The sequence below is a fragment of the Drosophila takahashii genome, chromosome 2L (assembly GCF_030179915.1).
Source record: "Drosophila takahashii strain IR98-3 E-12201 chromosome 2L, DtakHiC1v2, whole genome shotgun sequence".
NCBI classification, from domain to species: Eukaryota; Metazoa; Arthropoda; class Insecta; order Diptera; family Drosophilidae; genus Drosophila; species Drosophila takahashii.
In genome coordinates this window covers 3374459-3386480 of record NC_091678.1, presented here as the reverse complement: position 1 = coordinate 3386480, position 12022 = coordinate 3374459, and the positions used below count along the sequence as shown (strand labels likewise).

At 39.8% G+C, this 12022-nt stretch overlaps 1 protein-coding gene across 1 annotated transcript; it reads right to left on the bottom strand.

Annotated features, from left to right (window-relative positions):
- Positions 1-7095: 7095 nt before the first annotated feature.
- Positions 7096-7946, bottom strand: Tim17b2 (Translocase inner membrane 17). Its single transcript, XM_017148506.3, has one exon. The coding sequence runs from the start codon at positions 7784-7786 to the stop codon at positions 7253-7255; it is 534 nt and encodes a 177-aa protein (XP_017003995.2). The 5' UTR covers positions 7787-7946; the 3' UTR covers positions 7096-7252.
- Positions 7947-12022: the final 4076 nt, after the last annotated feature.

Genomic DNA, 12022 nt, shown 5'->3' with positions numbered 1-12022 from the left:
AACAGGGATACGAGTTGCGGATGGTGTAGAAAGCGAAACAGAAGCGCAGGATCCCAGAGGAGGTGACTCCGCGTATTCCCGATTTTCGATGATTTAATGGGGGTGGGGGTAGTCGACAAGAAGATACCACTTTATAGGGACCCTGTTTAAGGCAGTTTTGGTTAAAGCATTACCACACAGAAAAAAAATGTACAAAAGATCAGATTAATATGTGCTGGTCAATTTTATATTTTTTAAAAATCAAGCTATTCATATTATTTTGATATGAATAAAGATTATATTTCTATTATTTTACATTATTTGTTCAAAAAATACTAACTTTGGTAAAAAATACTAGCTTTTGAATAATGCTAGCCAATGTAAAAAAAATTAGTTTTATCAACCTACGCCATTTTTATTATCTTTTTTATACAAAGAATTAAAAATTTGTATATAATATTTAAAGATTGATATTTCGTTACAATAAAATCCTTCAAATAATAATTCCTTGCAAAATGTATAACACTTAGTTTTTATAACCGTAAAAGTATATTGACGAAGGCCATCATACCGCAATTTATTAGCAAAAATCGAGGGTATCACATCTGAGTTTGGAACCTCCAGCTGTCATAATTTCTGCTAGGTGGGTGGACGTGTGACACTCGCTGCAAAGGGGAGAGGGGGATGCAGAGATGCGTTCCCCTATTTGGAAAAGAAAAGAGAGGCAGTGCATCTCCATCTCCGGCTCCGACTCCTCTGGCCAACTATTAGCTAACGGGCACCCAGGAAGTGCGCCTGCTTCCTGTGCTTTCCCCAATTACGTCACGCATTTTCCGCTGGTCGCCATCGATTTTCACACGCCTCCTGGGAAATGATAAGAATGCCAAAAGTTCCAGGCCAACATAAGCGTGCGCAGTTGGCTGCTGGCCCACACATATCCTTGGAATGTTCGGCATCCTTGGAATCCCCGGTATCCTCGGTATCCTTGGTATCCTTGGCATCCCGATGTTGGGGTAGGTTATATAACTGAGCTCCGCTCCTGTTCCCTGCATACCGAACACCATCGATCGATGGAATTTTCTTTATACGCCCGCTGATAAGAGTGCGTGGGAAAGCGGCCAAGGTTGTGGGAGCGAGTGGGTGGGTGTGACCGGGTGGGTTGATAACGAAAAACCGAAAAGAGCTTCGGTCAGGGGGAACTGATTAGGTGGAGTGCCACTTGAGATATGCCATAGTAGCCGCTAAAGGTTAGGGATTATTCAACAAGTGGCTTGGACAAATGTTATTGAGCTTTAATTATTTTAATTATCAGATATTTTTAATAAATAAAGAAGGCGATAATTGACCCCGCTTAAACCTGTATTTATTTAATAGTAGCTACTTTAACTATGGTATTTAATAATAAACTATATATATTTAATATGTAATTTGTCAGTAAATTAAATTCCAGTTTAATTAGGTAGCAAGTAGAAATCGTAATGTTTAATTTTATAATTATTTACCCAATACAAATAATGATAAAAGTTCAATTATCAAATTTTAAACATTTTGAATAATTAGGTAGTACTGTTTTTTAAGAATTACTGTATTTTTAAAGCCTAAAACTTTAATATTTAATTTTCCCAAAGCTACAAACCATCACAAAATATATCCAAATAAAAAACACAGCTCTCAATCTAGATAGAAGGAGGCCATCCATCTCCAACCAGCCACTTTCTAAGGCGATCTTCAGATGCCCGGATGAACCTGATATGCCCGCTTATGACATTAAATCCGTTACAAATTCGTGAACCGACTGACTGAGGACTTGTGTATATAAAGAGTGGATGGTGGATAGAATTGGAGAAAAGTCGGCAACCTGGCCAAAGTTCGTGACGCGGCATCAACAGTTTGTCATTAAAGATTTCGACAATAATTTGCATTGTGCTCGCATTTATATATATAAGTACTTCTCCTTTGATTCGACTTCCCGACTTTCAGACTCTCCGACTTTCTGACTTCCCGAATTGTAACAGTAGACGGCAGTCTGAAATTGTTATGGCAGGTAATTTACATAAAAGATAAGTGGATCCATGCAGCACACTGCACAATTATTATGGGACCTGTCTATTGTGCGGATAGTTGGGGACTGGAACTGAAACTGGGACTCGAAAACCGAAAGCCCCAACCACGATCTTAGCTACCCCCTTTGTTATTGTAAACAGATATGTGTTGTTTGTTTATTTCTCTGTTTTTTTTTTTCAGGTCGGGAATGCGGCGAGTGACTTCCTAAAGGCATTAAAGGTATCAAGACTTGTTGCTGAACGCCTTGTTATGCAAATCTCCCGGGTTGCTCAGGTTGCGTATACGACGTGTGTAGCCATAAGAACCCCCTTTCCCCCTCCTAACTTTTCGATAGACAATAACCCGGCAGCCCTGACCCGCTTAGTTAGCGTTATCGACATCGTCGTCGTCGCTCCTTCGCTCGTCGTTCGCCAATAAAACAAATTAAAGTCAACAATTGACGGCGTTTAGGACCTGAAGCTACTCGCCTTGAAAATAAAAGCCGCACTTACAATGGATTTCCACTCGATACCCCGATACTCTGACTTCGAAATGGCCCGACTTGCTGGGTCTTATCAGCCGACCGAAATCGATGGCGCGACCATTTGGCAATAATATTTTCGTACTTAGTAACTGCAATTGTTTGCCCGCCGCTGCACTTTTCCAGCACATTTACAGCATTTTCCACCAGCATTCAGCATTTGCATTCTGCGTTTTGCTTTTTCGCCTGCCTGACAGTGAATAATTTGCCATTTGCCTTCGATTCTGCGTTCCGTTTTGCCGCCTTTAATTCGGCCTAATGACTTCGAAAAGCGCAAAGTTGAGCCCTTGGCCAAAAAAAAACGGAAAACGGATAAGGAGTTTGGGCCAACAAATCGCCTAATGAGGGAACGGGAAAACATAACTAATTTATCAAGGGAATTGCATAACATGAAGGGGGTTCCTGAATTGGGTCGATGATCTTAAGGAACAAAAAACCCAGAACCATTTTAAACAAAAATAATAAATACCTAATAAATTATATTATTATAAAAGAATAAAAAAAATTTTTTTTTTTTATATTTATATTATTTAGGATCGGCATACAAAAAAAAGAAAATTACCACAATGATCCTGTTTAAATCCATCATATATAAAGGAAATTGATTTTACAATATTTTTAACAAATAATTTAAGTTATATTTTGCGATTTTATGACTTAAAAATTATTTTAAAAATTAGGATCATAAAGTACTAAATGCCTTGATATATATATATGATATATTTTTATAAAGATATCGCTTAATTCCCCCCTTTTAAAAAACCTTCATTGGGTCAATGCACCGCACACTCCATTTTCGATTCGCTGGATTTTTCAATACTAACCTACCACATCGTCCACAGAAAATTCCAAGAAATTGTTTGACAATGCAGAACTCTTACTCCATATATGCAAGTCTTATCACCTGAACCTTTCTCAGACGGATTTCAAAGAATTTTGATTTGCATTCCCTTTGATCGAGCGAGTAAACATGGATAGCTATTTTAATGAAGCTCAGTCGGGTTTTTCTGGGATAAGGTCAGCGGAGCTGATGGTGGATCACGGATCCCAGATCACGTAGCCCTCGGTGGATGCAGTTTTCCCTTTTCAAGCAAGACGAAGAATTTCCGACAGCTGCTCTTTCCGATGATGATTTCATCAATTTCATCAGCCGAAAACATGCAAATGATCGCATGCATAGTAAGCGGTAGTTGAAAATTGAAAGCGATAATCGATGCGGTTGAAATAATGCAAATGGAGTCGGACAATCCGTAGATCAGGCCACTTGAGAAGAGTCATTGCCTTGCAAACTATTGCACTCCACACATTTTTGTATCTAATTCTCCGATTCGGTGTGCCATGAAATTCCAAGTCGGAAAAAGTACAGTCAGAACAAAAGTAACCGTTATTAAATAATTTTATATTTTATAAGCTATTTTTTATAATTTTTCAAACTATTTTCTTTAAAGCGTAAAGGTTTCCTGTAAACAAAAAATCAACAAAATAAATAGAAACATTTTTTATTTATACCAAATGTCATTACAAATATATCTAATAATAGGAAGTTATTAAAACTAATATATTTATAAACTATTTTTTTTTTATAAAATTTTCTAATGGAAATACCTATTTATTATGTTATTTTCAACTGTGTAGCACCCTTGAACTTGTTGTGAACTCAGCCCCAGTTTTCTGGGGGCTGGAGCCTAATTTATGCCCCTAACAGCAGCTTTTTAGGAATTCTAAAATCAAGTCGCGTAATAAATGCATTGGTCTGCCTGCAGACTTGTCCCAGTCCCACTCGAAATGTGTGTCATATATGCATGAGATTTTTGGCGCCTGATTTCTGGAATACAAATACGAAATTCTACTGGAAATGCAAATCCTCTAGTGCAGAGAGCTCGAAAGGTGCCAACAAGTCGGCAAATGCCTTTAATGCGCCTCGACTCAATTCGACTGCGGTTCAACGTTTGACATTGACATGTGCCAAGGTTCGCATAGGATTAAAGGGGAACTACAAACAGAATAGTTTCCCAGTTTTGGCTGTACTTACCTAAACTTGTCATGATAAACAGAGAGTTATTCCTTTGAATATTTTTCCCATTCTCCTTTTCTTTAAATCTCTAACAAATGGCTCGCGTTTAGCGCCATGCGGGCGCAGCATGCGAAACGATCCTCCATTTGAGTTGATTTCTCGCATTGAGGTGTTTTGTTGGCCAACGCCAAACATGTGCTGGCCACATGCCCCGTTTTAGGTCCTGTTTTTAATACCAATCTCAAGCCTGTCCAGGCGAAGGTGTGAACTGTTTGAGGACTTGAAATCCTCTTCAGTTCCATTTAAATTTGATTTTAAATTTTTCATAAAAAAAGAGATTTTAAGTTCCTTTTAATATTCAAAATATAAAATTTAACTTTGATTTAAAATAGTTTTTCATAGAAAACAAATTGATATATTCATACAAATTTCTTGACAATACCTCAAATTTATTTATTGACTCTGAAAGGAGTTTATTTTAATTTTTATTCATAATCATATCATATGATATTTTATTAAATTCTTTTATAGGACACATGTACCAAATAATACAAATAAATAAGTAGGCATGTTCTATTTTTTTTAATTTCTTTCAGGATTCCTTTCATATTTTATTAAATCTTTTTATAGGTCACATGGAATGTCCAGAGTGGAATTCTAATTTCTTTAACATTTTTTCTCCGTGCAAGAGGGATAACTCGCTGAACTATTGTGTTTCTGCGAAGTCCCACATGTAGTTCCCTCTCACCTTTCGGTAGTACCTTCGACTTCGCTGGGCTCTGCGTTTTCCCATGAGGGAGTTCTCCCTGGTCCTCTCACACATGGCACAACATGGAAGTGGAACTCCAACTGCGGAGCTGGGAAAACAAACAGTACTGGGTTGCCCTGTCCAGTTGGTCACACATGTGCCAGAAGACCGGGCCAAAGCACGTACTACTACGTAGGTGCGAGTCCTTGGATTCCCGATTCCCAGTTTCCAGTTCTCAGTTCCCACACATCCTGCAATACGGGCCACATGATAATACTCCTGTGCTTTTCCCGTAGCGCCAGGCGTGTCCAAATGTTTTGTTGCGGAATTCCTCAAGGCGCTCGCGAAAAAAAGAAGAAAAACACACGAGCCAAAGTTACATATGTTGTGAAGAAATTTCCATGTTGGCCGAGGAAAAAGGGATTCCCTGGTAGGCGGCGTTTTCCCACGATTTTATAACTGGGCTCGACTTCCCCTACACATATATTCGATATTCCCACAACGTCCTCGTTTCTCCATGTGTGTCCTGGGAAATGGCCCTCGCCCTTGGTTTTTTGCCTTGCGGGGGAAAACTCTGATTCGAAAATGCTCGATTTGCGATTTGCTGATTTTCCCGAGGAGAGCGGGACATGTGGCCTTTGGCCGGTAGCCAGTGCCACTCAGCACCGACTAATGCTAATGGGTGAGAACAGAACACCGCGGTCATCTCGAGTGGACAGGTTGTAAAGAGGCCACACCCCCTGACCCCTGACACTTGACTTTATGCGCCGGCGCAGCAGCGGCAGGTAGAAATAGCTACAGGTAAACATTTGCCAATATCTCACACTGACCTCTGACACGTGTCAGGTGTTTTGGTCGTGGATCCAGGCAAGTGTGAAACGAAACACCTACTACCTGTTGAGAGGCAATCTTGAATATGAAAATGCCACAAACCGTGTCGAATGGGAAACGATAATTAGACAGTTTAAACAAAGATTGGCCAATTACTAAGGAGCGGTTTTCTGTGTATGAGGTAGAAAAATGTACAGTGATATCTTAATTCTTATGAACGGTTCTTTTTAATACACTTTTTTAAAATTTTATTATTATTTTAAAATATTAAAACAAAATATATATATTAAAATCATTCATAAACAAGAAAGGAAGCTACCTTCGGCCAGCCGAAGCTTATATACCCTTGCAGATAAAGTAATGCTCACTCCGTGCAGTTCCAGGGATTCCAGATTCAGCGTTTCTATTTTTGAATTTTGTTTATAAAGAGTCAAGAATTAAAACGCCTACTTCCTACAAAGTAACAATGAATTTTCTTATATATCTTTTTCCTATGGGAGCCTTAAGATATAGTGGTCCGATTCGGCTCGCTCCGACATATGTACTACCTGCAATAGAAAGAAGACTTTCGGGAAAGTTTCATCGCGATATCTTTAAAACTGAGAGACTAGTTCGCATAGAAACGGACAGACGGACAGACGGACATGGCTAGATCAACTCGTCTAGTGATGCTGATCAAGAATATATATACTTTATGTGGTCGGAAACGTCTCCTTCACTGCGTTGCAAACATCTGACTGAAATTATAAGGGTATAAAAACAAAACTTAGTAGGGTCTAATTAAAGGACAATCCTTTTTACAGTATTATTGTGGAACATAATAGTTTGCCTTTTATATAATTATTTTTTAAGTTGCATAAAGTTTCTTTTCAAAGAAAATATTGAATTTTTTTTTGTTAATTTATTTTTTATTGCATAAATAATTGTTTCTATAGATGGTTCAATAACTGGAATTTTGATATTAATTTATTTCCCATTTCATAAATAATTTTTTGTATACATTTGTCATGCAAGGAATAAAGCTGTAACATATTTTTTCTGCCACTTCTAGCACTTTAAATTCCGGCTTCGGTTTAAAAATAAAAATTAATTAAATTTAGCTAGTGACATTGGCCTGCTGGCCGCCAGAGAATCCAAAGCCCGATGAGGAGTCCAAGTCGCCGAATCCTGCGGCGGCCTCATTTACCGATGGTGGGGTAGGATTCCGGAACTGATCCGCCGAGATGCGGGTGAACAGGATGCCCACACCCTCGATCATGGAGAGCAGGACGCCCCCGATGATGGCACTTCCTGCCATGGCGGCCACTCCGTTGCGAGAGGCCAGAACTCCGCCGGTCACCGCTCCACTAATAATCGAGTTCCATGGGTCCTCCTTCTTGCGCAGTTGGACCAGACTGCAATCGCAAATACTGAAAACGGCTCCCCAGGCCGCAAAATTGCCGGCAATGACCGGCGATTTGGCCTTCATGGCCGCCACACCCCCTGCGACCCGTCGCCCGAAGCCCTGAGGCGCATTCCGGAATCCCTTGAGTCCTTGGAAGACCCCGCCTCCAATGCAGCCCATGGCAAAGGCCCCTCCGCAATCGTCAACAATGCGATGGGGACACGGTTCCCGAGAGTACTCCTCCATTCTGCAAGGATTTCCTATCACTGGCCGAAAAAAGAACAAATTGAAAACTAAATTTGTTGAATTTTTAGACTTGCGTTTGTGATATACGATTGAGTTTTTTGTGACGTGATGGGGCTCAAAATGTATGTGGAAAATTTCTGAAATTGTGGAATGTTAAACAATCCGAAAAAGTCATGTGATTTGTATGGCATACCTTACTAGTCTTTTGAAAAGGAGTATTATCATATCTAAATTCTAAATTAATTGTTTTTAATTTTTAAAAACAATTTATGTTTATTGTTGGAAAATAATTGTATCGTATTCACCATCTATATAATTAAATGTTGTTCAAATTATACAAAAACCTCGTATAAATACCTTTTAACTTGTTTGTTGATAGATTTATAAGGAACCAAGTATCCCAAACATCAGAATTTCAAACTCTATTCTCCAACTACAGGTTGTGAGTGAAAAGTACTTGGTTTTATTTGAGCTCCACCCCTCCAGAACCCATTAGCATACAGAACCAGAGTTGCAGAGCAAACAGAGTCGCACGTGGATCGGTAATCTTTGGCCCGAAGCTCCCAGGCACAAAAAGGTTAAATAGCACAAATGTCGGACCGTAGTTAACCATAAAATTTACTGCCGCAGCTGGACAACTTCGATGGGGAGTGGTATGGGTATGGGGATGGGGCTCTTTCCAAAGACGCAGTTCCTACAAAAGGCAGACGGTGGGAAACGGAAACAATGAGACCGATTGTCGTCCGCCGATAAAACCGAACCGAACGAAACCAGAACCAAAACCATACTACATATTCCAGAAAGGGAAGCTTACGATTACGATTACGATTGCATGCATAATTATCACGCGAGCATAATCAAAATTTTGAAACTGCCGCAACTGTGTTTGTTTAGTTCGACGCAGAAAAAATAAAGGGGGGAGTCTTTAGACCCTCGATGAATATCTCCGCATAACAAGGTGTCAGACAGCAGTGACAAATGAAAGTGAAACCCCGATCGAAACCGAAATCGATGGTTTCGGACATATAAATAGTATGAGGGGGACACCTGGACACACACGTAGCGCCAGTCCATTGTTTTCCAGGACAACTCTCGTCAACTTGACATGTAAATCGTTAGAAAGTGTTGCACTCGATTGATTGCTCTCACTCCCGGGAACATTATCTAAGATCCATTTGTCAATGGAAATGGTGGCAGGATTGGAACTTCTTTAATTTGTAATTGTAAATACAGGGCATATTGTTTGCTGGATTTACACTGAAATCTTCATTTCCACGTTAATTGTTGTCGCTTATAAATGATTGAGCTGGGATCAGATTGATTTGGTGTTAATGTGGGCACATTATGCGAGTGGCCTGAAAGGATTGGCCATTCCGGCGAAGGACGCGAACTGGTCTGGGGTTTCCCACGAATTCGGGACATTTTCTAAGGGGATATTTTACCGGGAAATCACAGGGAAAGTGCAAACTCCAGTGGGAAAAAGTATTGGAGGAGGGATTAGACTCGCAGTTTTAATAATAAATGTTAGTTTATTATTATTATATTTAATTCTATAGATATAGATTTATTTATAATACATAAATTGGCTAAGAAAAATATAGAAATATTCCTATGATTAAATGCTTTGCAAATCCATAATTTGTTTTAGAAAATGATCAAAACAAAACAATAAAGATTAAGTATAACTGTTTACTCAGGCCTGTTATCATTTAAAGCAGATGATTACTACGAATACAATTTGCATAAAAATTGTTCCGTTTTCCATCTTCCGATCTTGAGTTGCTCCGTTAAAAGGGCAGCTGTGATGCAACCTACTATAGATGAGATGAGGAATATGCATCTGCATAACCGGTGGACAAAAGAAATCGGAACTGAACTCATTTGCCCGATTCTCTTCAAGAATCCCTGCACATGCCAAAACGCCAGCGAGAACAAAGGGGCGAAACAATTGCGGTTGCATTACCCCAGAAGTCCAATTCAAATTCCCGACAGCCTCCAGCCGGGCAATGAAATCCAGAATTCAGAGCTCGGAATCAAAGGGCAGGCCAGGAGTCGACAAAGGATGTGGCTCAGGTAGGACCCCGTGGGCCCAGGGCCTGCCGCCAAAAAAAATGCTCAAATAATGCTGAAAATCTCGAACGGTGCACTATTGTTGTGTCCTGTGCCCCGACTGTGATTACTCGTATTCCGATGACGATCATGAATGTGGCTCTTCTAGGCACTCAGAAAAATCGTTAGTTACTTTAAATTGATTTTGCAAACTTTATTCCAAAATAAATTGCAAAAAGCTATCATGTGAGGATTTTCCTATAACACTCGAAGCTAATATATAATTTAATATCAATACGTCATATTATTTCAATAAAATTTATTTATTTTTTCTGTAAAATGTATTTATTTTTTCTGTAAAAGTAAGTAAAATTTAAAGAATATATTGAAACAATTAAATCACTTTTTTACCCTACCAATATATGTTAATAAAAATACATAGATCTGTTTAATAATATTTATAAATATTTTTTACTGAAATTAAATTAATTTAAATTGGCCAATTCGCATTTTGCAATTATTCCCATATTTTCCCAGGTGTACTTGATGGATTCCCCTCCTCATCATCGCCATTGTGCGCCCGCAGATGCAAGTCAACGTCCGAATCGAAACTCGATTTTTTTGGGCTGAGGGCAAACAGATGCACGTCTTGCCAAAAATCAAAAACCTAAAACGGAAAACTGAAAACCCAAGCTAAGGGCCTAAAGGACGAAGACGCGCCAAAGGAGAAGAATCCGAGGAGAATTTCGGGGCTGAGCGGCAGCTGTCAATGCCAAGCCACCAACGCGCCACCCTCGAGTTGACATTATTTCAGTGATTCCTGATTTCCGAGTCCTGAATGCTCCTGCCTGACTGCCTGCCTGCAGATGTCCTTTGGGTTTCCTTGGCCGCATTGTTATTGGCCGTTCACCCGCCCGCCCGGTGCAATGATTTTTTCCTTAGCGGGTTTTTTTTTGCAGTCTGTGTCTAAGGAGCATCCTTCTTGTGTTTGGGCACTGAGGTCCTGCCAAAAGGTGTTGGAAATCCTGTTAATAGGGGAGTTCCTTCGGCCTGACCTCGCATAACTTGGTGTGTGGCTGCTGGATAGGGGAAGAAATGTCCAATATATCAAGGATTAAAGAGGGACATAAAATGGACTTCCCCAAGGAAGTTTTCCTGGGTTTAATGGCCTTTTTCTATAGCAAAATATATGTATAATATAATATAATATTCATATTTTTAATACTTTTTACTTTGATTAATGTATTTGCAACATTTTATTATACTTTGAAAGCTATAACCAGAATATTTATCATTTAATCTATCAGTTCATATTATCCTTGTCCATTTCTTTACAATTCTTCATTATATTTTCCATGCGGAAATCACTATTATTAAATCCATAATCGCTTTCCACCCCTACTGACCAGACAAAAAACTCTCCCTTTTTTATGCGTACCCCATAATCACCGCAACAGAATTAAATAATATTTACACACTTCATTTAGGAGACACGTGTAATAGGCTAAACAGAGTGTTTAGTGTGGCCAACAAGCAGGACACACGCGATGTGCCCTAATCAGCTTAGTCGTCGCAGGATAATGGAAAGTTGGGGGCTACCTTTGGATGACAGGACGCTGACAACAGAGCTGGTAATGCCATTGCCAGGATAACGAACCGTGAATAGGCGCGAAAACCTGCAAGGGACCGAAGAAATCAGGAAAACCAAGGGGAATCGAACCGAAAGTCAAGGCAGCTGCCACAAGTGCAGGACTTGCGACAATAGAGCTTGCCGTTCGGATAGTTTTTGGGGTCTGTCTGGGTTCGGGGGTCATTCACAATTTGGCGCAGACAATGGGACATACAGGTAGCTGTAGCTGCTGTATAAAAAACCCGCACATAATCGCCGACAGATACGGCCAGGTGATCCAACTTTTTGATTTCTTCTGGCTAAGGGACATTGATACGCCGCCATCGCCGGAGGATTCCGGGAAGCAATTCCTTTCGCTGGCTTCTCAAAACATTTACTCCATTGTATGGCCAACCTATTGATTGTGCAATGCACCCGGCCCGTGGCAGTGATTTTCCCTGCTTCTCCGATCTTCGATTTATGGATCGCAGCTCCTTTGTTTCGTGCCAAAAAAATAGAGAGCCCGACCTGGGGGTAGCATAGTAATAGTAATCAACAATTCATTGTCAACGAGATCA